The 21,638-nt window shown below is 37.9% G+C and overlaps 1 protein-coding gene across 6 annotated transcripts; it reads left to right on the forward strand.

The window, feature by feature from the left end:
• The first annotated feature begins 3,829 nt into the window (after window positions 1-3,829).
• Window positions 3,830-21,638, forward strand: BST1 (bone marrow stromal cell antigen 1). 6 transcript variants are annotated; one of them, XR_014954740.1, is made up of 11 exons: window positions 3,831-3,898; window positions 4,132-4,245; window positions 7,947-8,076; window positions 9,100-9,235; window positions 9,718-9,800; window positions 10,396-10,472; window positions 13,039-13,131; window positions 14,651-14,737; window positions 15,216-15,275; window positions 16,760-16,871; window positions 18,330-21,638. XR_014954740.1 is itself a non-coding variant. In XM_085577723.1 (10 exons), exons 1-10 carry the CDS (start codon window positions 3,864-3,866, stop codon window positions 18,442-18,444), a joined length of 930 nt encoding a protein of 309 aa, XP_085433849.1. In that variant the 5' UTR covers window positions 3,830-3,863; the 3' UTR covers window positions 18,445-21,638. The 6 variants fall into 6 exon arrangements, 4 of the variants coding, with proteins under 4 accessions (XP_085433849.1, XP_085433850.1, XP_021410048.1 ...); XM_085577723.1 differs by lacking the exon at window positions 16,760-16,871 and having other exon boundaries at window positions 3,830-3,898; XR_014954739.1 differs by having other exon boundaries at window positions 3,881-4,245.

Below are 21,638 nucleotides of genomic sequence, written 5' to 3' on the forward strand. Positions count from 1 at the left end.
GACAGCGCCCGCCGCCCCGCGCGTGCGCGGCTGGCCCCGCCCCTTGCCGCGGGGCGCGGCGGCGCCGGGCCCTCCCGCCCGGGCCCCGCTGCGGAATGCGCTCCCGCCCGGGGGCACCGCGCTGGGCCCGTCCCGGCGAGCTGCAGCGCTGTGTGACTTCACACCCGATGCCTTGGCAGCGCCAGGGTGGCAGCTTGTGGATGTAAAAAGCACTTACAGAATCAGTCGGGTTGGAAAAGACCTCTGGGGTCATGGGCTCCAGCCCCTGACCGAGCACCTTGTCTGCTAGACCACGGCACCGAGTGCCACGTCGTCTTTCCTTAAAGACGCCTCCGGGAATGGTGACTCCGTCACCTCCCACGGCAACCCATTCCGATGTCTAATCATCCTTCCTGTGAAGAAATTCTTCCTCATGTCCAACCTAGAACATCCCCTGGAGCAGTTTCAGACTGTGTCTTGTCCTATTGCTATTTGCCTGCGAGAATCGACCGACCCCTACCTGGCTACAAACTCCTCTCAGGTGTTTGCAGAGAGCATTGAGGTCCCCCTTGGTCTCCAGGCTAAACACCTGCAGCTCCCTCAGCTGCTCCTCACAGGACTTGTGCTTTGCTGCCCTTCTCTGGACATGCTCAAGCACCTCAGTGTCCTTCCTGAACTGGGGGGCACAGAGCTGGACACAGGATTTGCAGTGTGACCTCATCAAGAAGGTCCTAGGAAAGTTATTTGTATCTGCTGCAGCACGGAATCTGCACCCAACCTTTTGCAGCATTTGTGCCAAACAAGTAAAGTTAAGTGTGTTTGTTTAACTTCCAAGGCAAATGAACCAAAAACACCTGCCTGTCATACTGATCTGCTTGTGCAACATTTCAAAGTAAGCAGGAACACTGGGCCAAGTTGAGATTGCACATCCATTTGACAAAATCTGTAACTGTCAACCAGCATGTAGTGTTGTAAAACTGTTGACCAGCATTGCAATGTTCAGTAAATGTCACCAAAATTCTTTGTCAAACATACAATAGATGCAGCAGGCCTTTCTGACTGAAAACTGAACAAAGTCTATGTTGCAGATATTAAATGTATTTGAGCTAGCGAGGTCATAGGTGTAAGCAATTCATTGTAAACATGTTGAAATATTTTCAGGAAAGTCATGTGAGTTTTTAGTCCGGTATTTCTCAACATACTAATGTTGGGAATAAAATGCTGGTAAAAGAAGTAAGTAGTGAACTAAGCAGAAGAGCTCACATTGTGTGTTACTTAGCTGACACTGTGCACAATAATCTCTTTATCTCTTTATCTAAGGAAATTAGTCCCAAGCAATTGCGGTACTGGGCGTTTCCTTTTCCATGAATCCTTTCCTCCTCGAAGGACTTTTGAACACACTGACCTACTTAGCCATATTTGCAAATATGCACGAAACTTGGAAGGTTAAATTCTTACAACTTTGGGTTGGGAAAAAAAAAAAGCAGGTTCCCAGGAGGGAAGAAAGGAAGGCAAAGCACAGGTGTTATGCAGCTGGCTAGCCAGCACACAGCTGTGTTTACAGCTTGGCAAGTGAGCAGAGCTCTGGGTTTGGGCTTGAGCATGTCTTTCATAGAGAGTGTGCTCTGGCACACAAGGGAGCAGGCGAGACCTTGTGTTACTGCTGTAGGTAGACTTAACACACTGAAGACACAAACCCTTAAGAAACAAAGTTTGAAGTTCATTGCTTACAGAGGAGCTTGTGAATATGAGGTTCTATTACCAGGCCTAAAGCATGTGGTCATGCAGAATTGATGTTATTCTGCCAGAAATTCATGCTTGAGTAGTAACAGAGGATTAATGTTACTGTCTGTTACACCTTCCTACTGCTGGAACTTACCACTCCCCTCTGATAGAAATAACAGGAAAGAACATGTTGGTTCCTCATCTTCTGGGGTTCAGAATGTAAACATATGTTGAATTTCATGGTTGTTTGGATTAATGTTGAGTCTGTGAACTACAGTATCTCCAGAGCAGATATGCTGCCAATTTTCTGACGTTTCTTCATGGGCAATAGCATCTTCTAGGAGAGAGGGACAGAGAGCGAGGAACAGTGATCTGCATCCACCATGAATTGCTAGACCTCAGGAGGCAAGATGGGCATCCAGTTTGTGGCAGTGAATTGCAATACTACAAGAAAAATTACCTGATAAAGGGATTAAAATACTGAATTTTCATGGACTAGTTTAAGGGTAGACTTGGTAATTTTTTACAAGAATTTACATGGAAAGATGGTTCTGATAATGGATTCTTCATTAATGTAACAGCAAAAGATATCATGAGATTCAGTGACTGGGAGCTAGAAGAAGATAAGTTCAGAGCTAAGGTTTTACTCTCAAGGTTATCAAACCACTGGAACCCTGCAGGTTGTTAATCTAGCCCTCATGTGAAGTATTTAGAACAAAACTAGAACACTAATTAAAAATGGCTGTGCTGAGTGGGATCAGAGGCCCTCTGGCCTGATGTTGTATTTCTAAAAGTTACCAGTGAGGAAAGGAAGCTTGATAGGAGTTGAAATGGGGTTCCCAACAACTCTTGGATCCAGTTCCTCTGGGATGTTATGACAGGTTGTCTATTTGTTAGGGAGCCCACATCTTCTTCCCCAAGGTGCTGTGTCCTAACCTAGTGTGTACTTGGAGAAACGTTCAGTGTCTATCTGTATGACTTCCTAACTTATACTGTATATTTCAAGCAAAAGTTCTAGCCTTGATGCAAAAATCAGTGACAATTTCTGCACATTTCTGTATAGAAGATTCACATCACATTCTGGCTTCTGTTAGACCCTGAAATTACTGAGCAAAATTTGGTTGCAGTAAGTTAATAATAAAATAAAATGTTCAGTGACTTCCATGGACTATTGCACTCTCTAATCCTGAATCCAAAATATTGGCTTGAAACCATTTGATTATTGTTCTGATGCCCTATCAGCATGGACATAGAGAGGTTAGGAAGAGAAATAGGAAGAAAAAACATTAGAGAAGCAACAGGTAGCAACCAATTGGCTATTTTTTATCAGATTTATACTAGAAATCCATCATCAGGAATTTACTCAATGATTAGCAAGATTTTTCCCTCAGCAAAATCCACCAGCTGAGTACCAGTGCATAAACAGAAGTGGGACACTACATAAATAAGTACACAAGAAAGAAAGAAAGAAAGAAAGAAAGAAAGAAAGAAAGAAAGAAAGAAAGAAAGAGAAAGAAAGAAAGAGAGAAAGAAAGAGAGAAAGAGAGAAAGAGAGAAAGAAAGAAAGAAAGAAAGAAAGAAAGAAAGAAAGAAAGAAAGAAAGAAAGAAAGAAAGAAAGAAAGAAAGAAAGAAAAGAACCAGCATGCTCCTCAGAAATGTGAGTGCAAAAATACTTGGAGCTTGAATACAAAATACTTGGAGGTTGAATTTATTTTTTTAAGGTAAAAAACCCAATGTGGCTGTATTTACAGCAGTGTGTACCAGTGAATATTCTGAAGATTAGACTGATTGGTGCCTTTTGTTGTTCTAACAGAGTACTTAGGAGAAAGAACCTGGAGAAGAGTGACAGCAGAAGCTGAAGACATTTGTTCAGTGCACAAGATATAAGTTGTAATCCTTATGTTTCTCGTTATGATTGATTCATGACTGCAAGGCAGGTTTTTTTCACAAAGACATGGTGCACGTATCATCACACCAAAATGTGTAGCACAGCAACGAGTATTAAGCGAACCAAAGGCATCCTAAGTATTGAAGTGGTAAGGGGTTTTTTTTCCTCCCTTTGCAGAGATATACTGCAATTCTCTTCAGTTATCACCAGGTGGCCTTCAAACTTTTTCGTTTTTTCTGAAGTGAGGAATAGTTTAGACACAAGGAAGTGATGTATCTCTGTGCTGCAATCGTTCCAGGAAATAGGTTATAGTTTCCAGCAAGGTTTTTTTTCCCGCTTTTGTCTTGTGTACTGAGTTGTAGCTAGTACTAAAAATATTAAACGTTCGGACTGCAGGTTTCCATTTAAATTGTATCATTGAACTCTACTTTTTTATTTCTTTGGGGTTTTTTCCTTTTAAGAATTTGGATTGTCAGGAATTCATGATGGTGAGCCTTTTTTATCCTCTTTTCTTTGTCTCTGTTCTCTGTATGAACAGCTTCTCAGGAGTGCAGGGAAAGAAATGGAAAGGTGAAGGTACTACTCAAAACCTGGAAAGTATTTTCATTGGAAGATGCTATGATTATATTAGAACTGTGAATCCTGCTGTTGGGTAAGTTTTGCTTGTTTCTGGATTATTTTTTTATGTTCTGTACAAATGGTTGTTAATCAGAAGTTTGATGTTATGCTTCTAGCAATGAAAGTGATCCTTTTGAAACCAACATGCTTGTAGCTGTCTGGAAACAACAAAATTACTTTGATAGATATCATGTTTTAATTAAAGTAGTGTAATTGGGGCAAGATTTTTAATCCTTCAATTCTTTATTTCACTTTTTTTTTGCCTCCCCCCCCCCATTACTTTCTGTAAAGAGAACAACACACAGAAATGACAGGGATGGTGTTTTGGAAGTGCCAAATCTAAGAGCACTCCTGGGAAGACCAGCTTTGCCTTGCATGCCTGTATGTCACATCATGTACAAAGGGGAGCACCTCACTTTATAGATATCCTTTGGTACTAAAGAAACCTGTTTAGCTCATCCACCTGAAAAATCAAGTACTAATCAACTGCTTAAGTAGGATTATCTGTGAGCTTCTATTGGCTGTGCTAATTATACAGAACTGGAGGTAAATCACACACTTTGCTAAAATGAGCACTTTTCTGATTCCTTGCTTTGTAAGGGCTTCAGTAAAAAGGAAGAAAATAAGAAGGACAATCTCCTGGAGTTCAGCCCTTTATTCTGCCATTAAAAAATTGCCCTAAAAGTGTGAAGAGGTATTTGTAGAGGGGCCCTATCTGGGTTCCTGTAGCATTAAATTGCTGTCTTAAAACAGGGTTAGATGATACTGCAAAAATCACCTCAATTGCCCAACCCCCCATTTTCAATTCCTGTTGCAAAAGAGGAAGATAAAGAACTTCAAACAAATTTTTCACTATTAACAAAGCCAAAACAATATACTTCTGCACAATAACACTCTTAACCTTTCAGAAGTGTTTTCTTCCAAGTTTCTCATGAAGGAATAAAGATCATCCTAATGCTAATAACACAGTGCATCGAACAGTTCAAGCTTGGCAAATTTATAAACATGTCCCAGAGGAAGGTGGAAGTAAACTTTAAGTGTAGATTTCTACATTCCTACAATATATAATATAAAATATGTGAACTTAGTTAACAGCTATGTAGGTAATCTGGTCTTGCAGTAGGCTCTAGACAGGTAGAGCTTCTGCAGGACTTAACAGATCCCACTTCATTTATATCTGAAGCAGGACATGAATAATAATACAGAATATTCTAAAATGAGCAACATAAAGAATAGTCACTGTAGAAATTTGAACCATATTGTTAACTGATTTGGACTGTTAGAGTTATAAATGCAATATTCTGGAAAACATTTCCAAATGTCTCATGTTTATGGTAGTTTTGGGATTTACTGAATTCTGGTTACATTTTTTCTACATGATTTTAAAATTGAGAGGTTTGAACATGTTCATCAAACATTGCTCAGGATAGCATGAAGCCTGGCAGGACATTAGGACTATTTTCCTGAATTTTGACCAAAAATGGCATTATTGAAAGAAGAGCTACACAACTGATTCTTATAATGTGGGGATTTTTCTCTTTTCCTTCGGTGTATTAGCAAATAATGTAATCCAAACAAAATGGAAATTTCATACTGTACACATGCAAAATACATATTAGAATTATTAATAGCCCTTTCTGTTCATTGTCTGTTTCTTAGTTGCCCCTGGCTAGCTTTCATAGAGACGTGACCAACTGGATAGGTTTTGCTTCTGAATTTATGCACAAATTTTCTAAGAAAACTTTGCTAACTTAAAGGAAGCTAGCAAAACATGTCTTTACACTGCAAGATAATTAAAACATAAAGATGTTTATAGGAACATAATGAAAACTTTCCCATGTGTTAAAACAGATTATACAAAATGGCAATCCAAAGAGGCATTCTACAAAATGCTGTGGCCATGCAGAAGTGAGGAGTTTGAATTAAGATCATATTTGACATTTCCTAAAAGGAGTATGCTAAATAACACAAATGTTCCTATAATGCTTTTCCTCCATATTTGTTTATTTGTAGTATATAATGAAAGATTTGGAAACAATATTTTAAACTAAATAGTGTGAAATTAATCTGACTTATTAGGGTCTACTAAGTTTAGAAGGAACTGTCCTGAACTGCAGTCCTTCCCTGACCTGTAGTTTCAATAAGTACTTTTGCCAGCTAAGAAGTTTTGAGTATCAGAGCAGAATAATCCTTTTGATTTACAAGCTGCTCAAAACTGGGTGAGAAGTCATGAAAAAAAAAAAAAAGCAATATGTGAATTAACCAGAAAGTTACTGATGGATGCACCTGTCAGGAAAGATCTTAAAAGTTCGGTTGATCATAACCCACAAGTACTAACGTAAGTGCTTCAAGTAGAAAGCTCTTCAGCAAAATGAAGCCTAAGTATATGCAATTGTCAGAAGCCAAAGTATAACAGCTTGACATCAGAAATAGGGTCCAAATTCTTTTATTAAGTAAATCTGTTTAAACCTTGAAACTACTGATTAAGGATCATACTGCATCACTGAAAATTTTCAGGTCAAGATCCATATACAGTATACAGGGAATTTTTATATAGTTGTTGGAAGCATGACCAGAGATTTCTGTAGGAAAATCTATGTCCTGTTTCCTGCATAGCTCATCACAAGGGCTCCTTTAAAGTGCCTGTGACATTCAGTGTCACAAAGCAGCTCCCTGAAGAACCTGTTCCAACAGAAACCATGCTATATATGGATGATACTAAATGAGCAAAACACTGTAATGGCAAAGTTTGATTTACTTATCAGGACTACTATTGTTCAAACAAGAGCTTTGCAATGACAGCTATTCATGTTAGGAAGGCTGTATGCGCATAAAGTAATTATTCTGTCATGCAGAGTGTTCCTGGCATAGATATTGTCGCAAAAATATATGGGGAAAGTACTGTGGAAAACTGGTGAAAGTAGAAATTTCCTTCTTAATTATTCCAGGCAGGCTCAGAGCTGTGACAAGTGTGATCCTGAAAGTCCAAAGAGATAGGACACTTCCATCTATAGACAGACAGCCTGTCTTGGCCCTCCATGGAGATTATTGTCCCCAGGAGAGAGCTGGAAGAAGGGAAATGTTGGAGTGTACAGCCTAGCATCGTATTTCAGCCCTTGAACTGTTGAATGCTAACAACATACTTGTAGTTCTTGTAGCTACTGCATAGTGACAGTGTGTGTCCCTGTCACTGTACTCATTCCAGCAAGATAAAACTGCAGTCCCAGGGCCTAGAAACTGAAGGCATCTCTTTGTCACCATCATTATTCTACCATCAAAGCTTTTTAGCAACTAATCTTGTATTTGAATCTGACATTTTAAGAGTAGTATTGCATTCCAGCAGTGTTGGATATTTAGCTATGATTTATTTGAAATGGCTTATTTTTGAATCTGGAAAATTTCAAAGAAAGCTTTTTCTTCAGTATTTCTACACTGTTGGATTACTCCCTGTGTATACCATATCTACTAAGATTTTTGTTGAATCATAATGTGTTTCCACACTGTAAATGCTAATCTTTTCCTTGCTACTTCTTCCTTATCTGCTGCAGTTATGATTCAGAAGACAAGATCTCTGTACTCTTCCTGAGCTACAAGTTTTTTACACCCTGACTTCAGTTTTCTGCCTTAGCCTTATACAGACTTTAATTCGGGTATTTGAAGGAGTTGAGAACAAGTATCTTTCTTGCTCACCTTTGAAAAAACAATTTTGCTATTTGGTTTTTTTAATGATTACAGTGAGAAGAATTGTTCACAGATATGGGAAGCATTTAAAAATGCATTTATTAACAAGAATCCTTGCAACATTCTACCTAAGGATTATGAATTATTTATCAACCTCACATTTCACACGATTCCACCTAACAAGGTAATATTTTCTTATGTTAATTGCTCTTTGACATACAACAGATTTTACGTGACACAATTCAAAAGTCATTCTGTAAATGATTTGTGAGTCACCCTTTTTGACCAGTCTGTAGTTTGTAAACTAGACTCTGTAGTTTATAAACTAGACTCAGACTTGATAGCATGTTTCTATGTGTGGCTCCATTTATTTTATGCCGGAACTTCTCAGCAATGTCTCTCTTTTCATACTACAGAGATCCCCCCATTTTTCCTGTTGTGCTGGGAGCTTTGTCATAGTCCCTGATCTTCTAATTCTACTTTTCCTTAAGTTAGGTGCTTTGGCAACAAATGCTGTGCCTGCTATCACCTTTTTCTTTTACTCCTCTCAGCTAAGTCTCATGACAGTGCCATGTTAAACATTGACACACTGAACAAGCAAAAGCAGAAATGAGAGAGGACGTTGTTCTATGCCAGAGAACAGTAAGGGTTTGATGTGCTGGCAATTGCAAAGAACTGTGGAAGTGTAAATGATGTGTTGTGTTTTAATGCAGCTTTTCCTCTAGCACAATTGTTCCTCATTCCTAAGTGATACAAGCTAAACCAACAAATACTACTGTCAACACGGCTTAATTCATGAGGAGTTCTACAAGCACGGAAATAACATCTAGACATATGGGGTTTTTTCACACCATAAGACCACATAGCAATGTGAGAAATTTCTGGTAACATATATCTGGTGTAAAAATGTCTTCTTTATTTGCCTAAATCTGTCTGCTGAGGCAGGCAAAGCTAGGCTTATCTATATTTAAAAGAGGACCATATCCTTTCTCAGCAAACTAGTACTGTTCCTCAAGTCACTTGTGATCAGAATTTATACCTCTGGAAAATTAAAAAACTTTGTTCCTTTAAAGAGATAGCTAACATTTCTGGTTATTAACTTAATTTTGAAAGAAATACTAAAACATGTTTTTAACTGTTTTCATAATCTCACTGTGTCCGCACCCAAATGTTGGTACATTTCTTTATGGTTTTTTTTTTTTCCTAGTCTCTTTTCTGGGAAAATAATCAGCTACTAGTCAGTAGCTTTGCTGGCAGAGGACTTCGCTACATGTCTCTCTCTGATACTCTCTTTGGCTTTGTTGGAAATTTGCTGAACTGGTGTGGGCAGGAAAACAGCCCTGGTAAGACAATGAGTGCCATGTTAAACATTTATCTGTAAAACCATAACAGAGACCAACTGCTGTGTCTTGGTGAAACTAAATTTGCTCTTACCCCATGAAAAATCTGGGATAGCTTCACTGTCTCGTTCTCTCTGGTATCATGTGAATGTTTTACACTGCAGTCAGGGGAGCACACAGTGAAATCTAAATGGTCCTGCAGTGGGGATAAACCTCCTTCTCAGTCTTCTGAACCTGCATCCCTGCATCCCAGGAACAGAGTTAGAACCATTTCAGCCAAATTACTGAATCCTCTGAATGCAATTGTTTGTGTAAACTATAAAGGATGGAAAATTATTTTAAAAATACAACAACCTTCAGTGCTATGTCAAACATAGGTTGGGGGTTCAGTGAGTAATGCACAAATATATTTAGTTGCTTTCTAAAGTCACTTTTTGCAGTCATTGTCATCTCTCTAATAGCACAAATCACATACCTCCCTATAGGCCTGGACTATGAATCCTGCCCTACCGCAATGGAATGTGAAAACAACGCAGTGGATTCTTTCTGGAGGATGACCTCAATCATCGTAAATATTTTATTAGTGCTAAGTTCATATATCTGTGGGTGTGTCTGGGGTGATACAGGAAAACATTGCTAGTTCAAAACAGATTTAAACCTTTAACTCTACTGGATTATTTCCCCTGATACAAATACACTGTTTTAGACTGGCTGCAGTGTTTTAGCAAGGAGAATTTAACATTCACCTTAGGTAGATAATGTGTTAAAATTCTGTTAGCTTTGTTAATAGAAACTATATACTAAGTACAGTAAGCACACTGACTGTCTTCTGATTACAGGTCCTAATTTGACAGACTTGCTGAAAACCCTTTACTCACATATCAAATTCAACAGGCAATGCCAAAATGCTTTCTTATTGTGCTGAAGAAACTACTTATAAATGTGAGAAAATAGCTTGAGAAGAATCATTGAAGTAAACCATGGCCTGTTTGGTTCCTGTCCTTTTTGCTTCAGTGACCTGCTAGGGTGCTAATCTAGTATTATTTTTGCAGTTATGATATTCTTTGTGGTAAAATTCTTTCCTTGGTTACTGTTGTTTGCAATAAAATACTAAGTTTTATGACAAATCTGTGAAATCTGAAAAGCACTGTTATCTATTGCAGTATGCACAGCACAGCTCTGGGGTGATACAGGTCTTGCTGAATGGTTCTGCAGAGGGAGGAGCTTATCCACAGACAGGGTAAGAGAACTGACTGATTTCTGTGTAGAGAACTGACTGAACTGACTGTGTGATGGCTACAAAAAAGAAAATTCAACTATTATTTGGGCCTTCTGCTGCACAAAGCATGAAAGTGTAGCTGAAGGGACCTGTTGCATCAAAGTCTGCTGAGTTGTGTGTAAAAACTGTTAATTGTCCCTAGCTGAAGGGTTAATTCCTAGTGGATGGAAACAATCCTTTCAACTCCTGCATTTTACAAGCTGCTGTGGCAAGCATGGTGAATGCCCTGAAAGCTGCCCTAGAGTCAGACAATACACTGTGGCAAAATGTGTATGTCTTCAAAAAGATGAGTGTTAAGGAAATTTCTTTTCAGGGACACGTCCAAATAGATGATATTGTTACAAGGAGTGTAGCTTTTGTCAGGCCTACCAGCAAACTTGGTAAGTTCTAAAGGGAAAGTATTTATTTCTCCATGTCCAAGAGTGGATGTAGTTTGAAGTTTATTATTGTTCCAGAAAGAAAAAAAAAAAAAAGTTTGTTGAGGAGGATAACAGCAAAAATGAAAAAAATGAGCTTCCTCTTCTTCCTTTTATATTAAGGACAGTGTATTTTTCCTGATTCAGAGGTGTACCACCATGCAGAAGTTCATCTAAGCTTACATTCAAAATTTATTGTAAAAGTACACCCTTTAGAACTTTCACTATGTGTCTGTAGTGACTGCTTATCTGTAAGAAATGCATCCTTCATTACCTCAGCAACTGTCCTGTCCAAGACAGATAAAATATTACATTTTTTAAAAACCCATAGAAGAGAATCTCCTCTTGTGTATTCATGAAGACTAAAAATGACCATTGAAAAGGCAATTTTATCTCTGGATAGAAGAGAAGAACTATCTTTTACAAAACACCTCCTAACTACTTACCTCTATGTCCCAAAACATCCATCTCTGTACAGAACTTTCAGCTAATCACAAAGACTTAAAAGACTCCTTAGGCTGGTCAAATGGTCAGCTGGGATCAAATCTTCTGCAGATGGTAATACCTGGCAGCAGGGCAATACCCAGAATCTATTATAGATTCCTTATTTCAGAAATTAATTCCTTATTTCTGTTAGTTTACAGATTCCTTATTTCAAAAACATCTCACACACACATTAATTCCACCAGTTCTCTGGGTTGCCAGTCTGGTGGTATTTTAACCAGTGAAATCACTACTGGAACTCAGCCTGCCAAGGAGAAAGCAAAGCCAGTTACTCCATCTGTTTTCTTTGCTGTGTATCTTCTGGTCCATTTATGACTGAATTTTTTAAGAGCTCATGTTTGAAAAAAGCTGGAAGCTGAATTATAAATAGCAGAAAGTAATCTGAAAGATCTGCCTGTCTTCCTTACCATCTCTCTGGTCTGTTTTCAAGTATTTCAAAGCCTCTTTCGAAGTTTATTCAGTTTTAAAGTTTGAACACTTAAATAATCATTAAGTCACCTGATATCATTTCAGTTACGATTTATTTCTCATTTCATGGCAAAATAACTTTGCTCATTCACACAGAATGAATTTAGTTGGCAGATTTCTTTAATAATAGAAGCCAGTTCAAAAATTTGTTTTACTGAAGTCAGTTCTACATTGTTTCTCCACAGTTTCTGAGACTTCTAGTTAAAGATTTCTCCCAATTTGGGAGCAAGCTTCTTTTTTTCTGGCAATAACATGTGCTTGACTGAGTAAATGAGTTAGAATCTTTATTTTTTGTTATATTTTCACTACGTGTTGGACAGGCTTGGACACCTTGGACAGAAAGGCAAACCTGCTGTTGCTGCTACTGGTCTCTGGTGAGCTCCCTCCATACCAGATGGGACCAGAGAAAGCAACTCTTGGTATTTGTCCTCCTGTTCCACTTCACCATAAATTTAAAATAATTTGCTGACTTCATGAACCAACAGATACTGGCAAGCAGCACATGTGCAGAGCCCTGGTAGTTTGCCTGTAGGCACCAGGAGGACAGACCAGCATTGTCGCTGCTGGTCCCATCCAGGAAGTGGCAACTAGTGGTCCCTTCTTCTCTGTGGAGGTCTCAGAACATTGAAAAGGGCCCAGAGACACTGTAGTGCTGATATAGACATTTAATAGAAGACATAGATGTCTATTAGAGATCTAATGGACATTTAAGAAGACACATGACAGGCAAATAGCAAATTAGAGGAGAGACCTAGGCCCAGACTTGGACCAGGCATTCAGTGAGGTCTTACAAGCTTACAAGCCCTTACAAGTTTTCTGAGTGAAAAAACCCCTAAAAGATTGGAAATCATTGCACTACATCTTGCTAAAAGGCTTAGAAATCTATGGCTTTGAAATGCCAGCATCTCACAAAAAAAAAAAAATAAAAAAAAATCAATCTAGAGACATTAAAATCAGCCATTGGATTTCATATCTTGTTAAATTAGATATTAAGAGGAAGTATCAAAGGCTTTTTATTTGGTTTTGCATTTTTAGTAGTTCATTCTTGTTCACTTTTAGGTGAATTCATTAATACAGAGGAGGAAAAGGACTGTTTAATTTTCATGTTCTTTATAGTTCAATTTTTTTTCTTGAATCAGTTTTTTTGCAGATTATGAAATACCTAATCTCCAGAAAGACAAAATCTCTCAAGTTCTCATTTGGGTTGTGGATGATATTGAAGGACCAGATTTGTAAGTTATGTCTTCAAAATAAAAATTAATTTCTCCCTTTTGGACCTGTCTTTAAAATTTCACCTTATCTTTCTGCTTGATTATATTTGCATACTATTTAAATCAATGTATTTTAAATGCTTTCATGAACACAGGAAACACAACCTGCCATTCTCAGAGAGTATAGAAATACCAGAATTAGAGAAAATATAAATAAATTGTAATATTAGATCTAGAGCCAAGTCTGGTTAGATGTGTGTATGGATTCAGACCCTGAATGAAGATAGAGCATGAGCAGTTTTACTAAGAGTCAATCTGAATTTTAGATTAAGTGCTGATAAGTGATATTTCTTTTACTTTGCTGTATGCATTCTTTTCATTTTCACCTATCTTAACTGTTTGAAAATTTGTAGAAGCAGGCAAATACCAACTGGTGGCTCTTTTTCTCTCAGTAGTTAATCCAGTAATAAGATGTAGGCTTAAGTGTCTCATTTTGCTGGTAATTTAAATAAAGCAGACAAACAAATAAGTAATAAACAAATATAACAAAACTGATTAGTCAAAACAGTTTGGGCTGTCTGTTGTGTATTTTACCACAATGCTGTGGAGTCTACATTAGCATTTTTCTACACAGCACTCTAATACTGTGGAGTTCAGATTAGCATTTTTCAGCCTGTCTCTCTAAATCAAAGAATCATATCCTCTGGGAGGGACATAACATACACGTAGTCTTTGCAAAAGTTGCCCTTTTTACAAAGAAAAGCTAAGACAAGCACTGAATCTTAATTTATGTTTCAGTAAATGGATGCATAGGAGTAATTGTATATTTTTATTAATTGTTTTCTACAATTATTTTGTTGGTCTCCATATGATTTCTTTAGTCATGGGTATTTACTGACCAGCAGATAAGTAGCACTGGCTTTAATACTTTGTGTTGGTGCAAGTTTAGAGGTCTCAGTAGGTTCTGTAAACTTTCTTATACTAATTGGACTTCAAATGAAAAAAATCAGTACTAGAAACAGGAGCTGTGTTTAGGATTGTTTCTTGTTTTTTTTATTTCTGTATTTTTCTATTATTCAATATTCAAGAGAGAGAAGAAGCTTCTAACAACATACATAATTCTCATTTATTATAACAAACTAACTCTGTAAAGACAGATAGCATCAGCATTATCACTACCTAAATAGTTGCCAAAGAATATTACAAACAAAACATTTACTATTTTACAAAAGTCTTTTACTTAAGTCTTTTTCCGTCTAGTCAAATATTAAATGTGAGATTATTAGTGGATAGAATCTGAAAATGCTACACTAACTAAAGCTAATCTTCTAGACTCTAAACTGTAAAAAGGATAAATTGTGAAACAACAGTAATGTAGGCAAATGAAGCATAAAGAACAATGTACACCATTCTTCTGGAGGTGCTATGGAATACAGAATAGGCAAAGTGATGGGGATATACTTTTCTAATTTCATCAAGTTCAGTGAAAAGAAATTATATAACAGAAGATTTGCAATAATATTGAAATCCTTTCTCACAGAGATTCCTGTGGAACTAATAGTGTAAAGATATTAGAAAACAGGCTGGAAACTCTTGGTTACGATGTCACTTGCACTGACAATTACAAGTAAGTGAAAACCTTTTATTACTATGCTGTATTTGCAGAAACACCTTATCTATTTTGATTCTTACTGTGCAATACTGAAGTGCCATTAATGTTGTGTCTTTAGGAGGGACTGATGTGTTGGAGCGATGATGCAACATTTTTCAGACTTGGCATTTTTTGGTTGTTTATTGAGCAAAACACTGCATCTTATTGTATGATTGAGCGGAACATTGTACTTACTCAATGTCAGACACAGAAGTTGGCTTCATGTACTTGGATTTAAAATGTAAACAATAGTTAAAAACACTATTGAATGTCTGCAGAATTACCAATTATTCACAATAGGTTTCACAGCTCTAGTCATTCCCACAGATTGTAAGATAAATTTAATGAAGGGAAGATTTAAACATAATAGTACTGTGAATTTGTTTAATTTTTTCTTGTTTGTTTTCCTCAGTTGTCTGCCTGAAAGGTGCTAAATAAAATGGTATTTTCACAGGTCTGTAATGTTCTTACTCTGCCTGGATAATCCTGATCATTCTAAGTGTGCCTTTGCATCGTAAGTAAAAGAAGTTCAACCTATCCTCAGTGTCGTTACAACTGAATAAATTATGCAGAAGTCAACAGTTCAACAGATCCCACCTCTACCACCTGTTATACATTCACCATATGCAATACACAGCAGTCTTGAATTTGTCAGTTACTGTGGATTGAATTAGCAGTTTCTATTCACAAATTGTGCACAGCTGTCTGTGAGCACCTGCTGTTCAAAATTAGGTGTTAATGGTTCTCACTGATCACACAGTAACACTGTATATCATTGATGATGTAAAGTTTGTACATATCACTGTTCTGATACAAAACCTATTACAAATTTGAAGTTGCTTTCTTTAATATAATTTCTTGACTAATCAAAGTATAAATCAAGTGGCAACAGATCTAAAGGACATTTCTCCTACTACTGGAATTGTCAGTTCTAAATTTTGAGGAAGTTTTCTTTTAATCTTCCATTTTGTGTGAAACTTAATCTCTATATTTTGATGTATTTACCTTGGGTCAGTGAGTTATCTACAAAGAATGCAGATTACATCCAAGACATAACTTCTTGCTCCCAAACTCCATACTTATCCATATTTATCTATATTATATGAAGAGCATTACATTAATTCATTATGTATTTTGGTGAATTTACAGTAAAGATTACTGTTTTCAATTCTGACTATGTTTCATAATCTATATGCTGTTGCATATATAGGTAGACATAAAATACTTGAACATCTGAATTAGAACTTCCTCACTGTTTGGAATGTTGTAGAATATACCAGTACATAAACACTGTTTTATGGTTATTTTCTTTTTATGGATAATCCATGCTTTATTTCTTACTGTCCTTTCTTCCCTATTCAAGCACATGCAAATTTTTGTTTGTTAATACCTGTGTGATATCGCAATGATAACTTCAGCTATGAAGGTCCTGATTTGCTGTCCCTGGTTATGGCAGCAGAGATGCAACTCCAGCTTGCCTGCCTCTGGGAGGGGCTGTAGTGCTTCATGTAGTACGGAAAAGGAGGTGGACATCACCTTCTGTGACACATGTCCAGTTCTTGGAACACACCTACAGAGAAAGTGTGTATTCCCTGTTCTTTCTGGTCACTGAAAACTTTTACTCACCTTGCAATGCAACATGTATTCTCGCATGCAATTTATATCCTAGCACCAGCATATAAATGTTATTAAAATGGTGGTTTTATAAATACCCCTGGAACTCCAGACTTCTTCTAGGCAGTAGATCATAGAACAACTTCCCATTAGGGCTTTAATTGGTTACAAAATGCCACTTGCACAGTGGATTAAAATATGGTTTCCTTGTTCTGCAACTGAATGGTCACCCCAGGACAACATGTCAAATGAAAATACAGTTATCCCCTTCAAAGTAATAGCTGTGAACATGGTGACAATATTAACAAACTGGAAGAAAAAGCACAGGACTTTGAAAAATACAATATTTTATTGAACTGTTAACAGATGTTTCTCCTCTCCCAGGTTTTAAATCATTTTCCTCAAAGTTTTGTGTTGTGGGTGTGTTACTCAGCTGAGGGCACCTGGATGAGAAGGATTTTGGAAACCATTAATGTGTTTTTCCTTTCAGCTAAGGGTGAGCATGCAGTTCTGCAGTATTGCCGCATGGCGTTTGCAGTGTGTAAGCAGGGGACCAGCCGCCCCTTCCTTTCCATCCACGTTGGTACTCAAAGTAACATAACCCTGGTGTACTTGAAACACCAGTCTTACATTTTCCTGGGGTAACTCCTGAGCAACTCAGCTGTTCTCATCCTCCTTAGGAAAAGCTTCCTTGCTTGTTTCCTTCATGAGCACTGTATTCCATCCTCTATGCATGGCACTGTAATAAGTTTGATTAATTTCTTATATGTCCCAAATCACAATTGAGCTTCTCAATCTGCATACAAAACTATCATTTCTTCTCCCTGAAATTTAAGTAATTTAAATACTACAAGCCAATGAATACTTATATTCTCCCCAGAATCACTCGATTCTCTGTAGTAAATAACACCACCTCCATTGAAACTAGCTGCCTTTTCAGAAAGAGCCTTAAGCAGATGCATATAAATTATTTGGTGATAACCTTCTTAGGTATGTTTTCTGTGTTCTTTGATGGTCCATTAACTGACTGAGGGCTGGTTAGTAGGGGTATCACTAATTGGAGTGGGTATCTGTTTGGAAAAGTTTCCTTTGCAGAGTAGGTGCTCTCAGTGTTCATAGTGAACAGTGAAACAGGCATGCAGGGGCTCATGCATCCCTTTCACCAGGGCTGTCTGCTATTACAAGGCTGATAGGTGCCCTCTCAGCCTCCAGAGAATAATGTCCTGAGCCCAAAAGTGTCAGAGTTGGAAAATGACTTTTTATTCACCACAACTCCTGTTAGATGGGCATAGCAAAGGAGAGAGCTGAGTCAGGGTAGCAGAAGGATGGCCTAGAAGGTGCTGTAATTACCTGGGGCTTCTTGCATGGTGGTGGTGCCCCTTAACTCCTCTCCAGACCTGAACGATGTTCCTGCTGAGTCAAATTTAGACTTTGGCTTAAGGTTAAGGTGACACCCTGACATTAGAAAAAACTTATGAGTAAAAAATACCCACTAGATGGCAGAGATGGCTTACAAATGTAAGCAGGAAGGACGCCAGATGGAAGCTGTTAGCGGTGGCATGGATTACTTGCATTATTGCAATGTCAGGGAGACATAGAAGTGGATCTGGATACTATTGCACCAAGTGCTGCAAGAATACAGTCCTCCAGGACCACTGCTGTCTAGAAGAGCACTATGAAATCACAAGCATAAGGCCAGAGACAGCAAATGGTTGTGGAGAGACAAGAAGGCTCTTGTGTAAAGGCAGAAAGAAGAGTTCCCAGGGTTTTGCAAAGATATTCTGTTTATAGAATCATGACACCCAAAGGGAATCTGTTGGCAGGCTCATATAAAGAAACTTCTAGCTTAGCACTTGGGCCACAAACTTCACCCTTGGCAACAAACCCCTGATATTTAAAAGAATCCTAACTCAGCTCTGTGCTGTGAACATCCTGTTTGTTTTCTTTTCTTCAGATCTGCGCCAGCAGCACAAAGAGGACCTATATCTTCAGACAGAGGAGGCAGCTGGAACAAGCTCATGTTTGTTTCTTTTGCAGTCTTTTTGTTCCGATTTGCTTTAGTGTACTGAGCTAATCAACTGAATCAATATCCTCTGACTTAGCTGGGTATAAATTTGGCTTCACCTGATTTCTAACTGCAATTTCATCCTACTTTTGGGACTGGAAAATCTGCCATATTAAAACCTTGCATACTAAATATTGGCTTGTTTTAGTATCAGAAATTACCCCACTGCTGCTAGAAAGCCTAACCCTTCATTTTCTTTTTATAGAAGTTCATTACTATTTCCTATTATCTTTATTCTCCAGAATTAAACCAAGAATAATACTTCCTGTTCACATATTTCAGAAAGAAAATGATACTATGCATACATCACCCACAGAGATTACTTGTTTGTAAAACCATCCTAGCATCTGACCTTGGAAACTAAGTGACTGATTATCATGTTTTGGGAAGGCAAAACATAAATTTAAGTGGGAGAGATCTTAGATTGCTCACTTGATACAAGATGCAATAGGTAAGACAGTGGAAAAGTAAATTCATTTTCATAAGTGGTCCGGTGCTTGGGCCAAACTTAAAAACTAGGGTACAGCAAGATCCTGGATGCATACTTGCATGCAGTATTTTAACACATAATGGCAATTGCTTCATCATCTGTACAGCTGTTCCTCAGCTGGCTGTTTCCTGGCCACTGGATAGCAAATAGTCAGAAATACCAGGTCTGGAAAGTTCCACAGTTTCTCCACCACAGTGTGATTTATGGTATATCAAATTCAGATAAAGAACCTGCCAAGTCAGACATTGGCCTGCTGGCAGTGTACTCGGATACAGGGCTCAGAACACACTAAGGAGAGAGCAGATGTCATCCTGAAGGTTTCTTGGGTTACTTGTGTGAATTCCAGTGCTTCAGCTAGAGGCTCCTCTGAACAACCAGGACATCCAGCTACCAAGATGACACATAAATCGTCAGAAAAAAATAGTCATTCTACAGAGAATAATTGTATGTAGATACGTTTTGCACATTTTGTGTTAGCTTCTATATTATTTATTTGTGTTTGTATGGACTGGTTGCCAGGAAACTTGGAGAGGATATTCCTGTTATCTCAATGAATCTGATTTAAGGGTCCATAGTAGATTTACATCTTTTCAATCCCTCATGCAACTGTACCACGTATGTTGGAAAGATAAAATATTTAAAATATGTTGTAGTTGCTTATTTGTCTTGCTTCCCTGCCTGTAATAATCTTTACTTTTGTTTTAATGCAAATCTCTTTACATTGCACACATATTTGGGTTTGCCTATGTAACAGGTGGTTTAGGCTCCAGCTTGAAGGATTTTTGTATCTGTTTCAGACACAAAAAACACTGAAAGCACAAAAGTACTGAAATCAGAAGTTACAGACCTTTAAAAATCCAGGGTGTATTATACCTCAAAATTGTTCCCTATCTGTGCTGTAACTTTAGGTCTTTGATCAGTTCTTTGAACACCTTCTTAATTTTTTATTGTTTTACTTGTTCATGTTTTATTTACAGCAGCCACCAGAGTAGTAAGAAAGGTATCTGTAACACCTCATAGCTAAAGGTGTCTGAGTCACATCTCAGATAGCTAAAGCCAAGCAATTTTGACCAATCTTCTATTTGCCCACAGAAGGTCATATCATGACACATTTTGGGCCACAGGCTATAGAGACTGTGTGTGAGGCTCCCAGGTGTCCCAGCCAGCATCAGGGCTGGTGTGTCCTACCTGCCAGCCTGTGTGTGAGGTCCAGAGAACAGCTTAATACCATCCACCAGCCATGTGCCTCTTAGGCAACTTCCAGCCACAAGCCAAGCATCCCAGCTGGCCAATTTTTGCTTTCCAGCTTATGAAAGCTTTCCAGCCTCTGCATGTGATTGAATCCAGCAGCAACACAGTCAGTGCTGGCAGTTACACATGGTACCAAACACTCTGTAGAGAGTGTTAAATAATTCTGGTTTGGAAAAATAATATAAAAATATAAAGTAAGATAGCTACAGTTTAAACAATTGAGATTTTCTTTTTAAACAACACACTCAGCACCTCTTACAGTGTTTTCTTATTTCTAATGTTTTTTGCTCTTTTCCCATTACTTCAACTCAGTACCAAAGACAGCAATTTCTTTTCTAATACCTGTTCAATAAAGTGGCTCAAACTTGCTTTAAAAACTTGGGAATATCATAAGGATTTTTAGCTAACCAAATAATGTAGCTAATAAAAAAAAACCAACAAGGCAAAGTTCTAGACACATAGGTTTCCTGAGATTTTTTGAGGCAGCAAATTTCAAGCTGAGTGTGAATCATTTGTTCTGAGTTTAACATAATGGTTTTAATCTGTGCAAAAGAACAGTGTGACTGGCATCTCGGGAGGTGAGGGGCAGAAGTGTCAGCAAAGCAAGTAACAATAAGGTCATTTGTTACTCCCAGAGGGAAGGAGAGACATGAACATGACTTTTTATTTATTTCTGCATCTATAAAGATGTGAATAGTACTATTTAGAGATATATGTTACACTTTAGTGGTGACTGTCAGCCAGGTGAGCCTGTGCTATGTCTTGAAAACCCAGGAAATGCTCTGATTAGCAATGTCTTATGTAAGAGCTGTGCCAAATGTGGAGAAATCATACTGTCCAAAAGACACCTGCCCTTTTCCTTAAACTCATTCAAGCCTGGGGAAGTTCACAAATATAGGTTCAAAATGTTTCAACCATTCATATTTGTACTAGCAGTACTACAAAACCAGCTGTCTCCAGATGTGAATTTGAGTGAAAAAATGTTTCAGATGAAAACAATATGTATATAACTTAATTTTGAGTTCTGTTGGATGCCAAAATCCTGTGTAAATCTATTAATATACAGCTACTTATGACAAATTAAAACATCATGTGCAGGAGCATTACAAGGTTTTCTGCATTTCTGCAGACAGACCTGTGGAAGCTACTGAGACTAAGGCAGTGTTTCCTGCTGTGCCCATTTCGTGGACCACATAAGAACTCAGTTATCTCACATTCTTCATTGCTTTATAGAAGTTAATATAATCTCCCCTTCTACTAACCTACTTTTTGCTACATACATTTCAGTCATTGTATCTGAACAGCAGCTGAACTCTAATTCAGAGCAGTTCCTTTTTCCAGCATGTATGTGCATGGATACATATAGATTTGCTCACATCTGCTCTGCCTATTATTAAATGCAAAGTCCTGAGTGCTCTGGAGTAAAAAGTTATGAGAATAAAGCAAAGACAATTTGA

The sequence above is a fragment of the Lonchura striata genome, chromosome 4 (genome assembly GCF_050655825.1).
Source record: "Lonchura striata isolate lonStrDom1 chromosome 4, ASM5065582v1, whole genome shotgun sequence".
Taxonomy (NCBI): domain Eukaryota; kingdom Metazoa; phylum Chordata; class Aves; order Passeriformes; family Estrildidae; genus Lonchura; species Lonchura striata.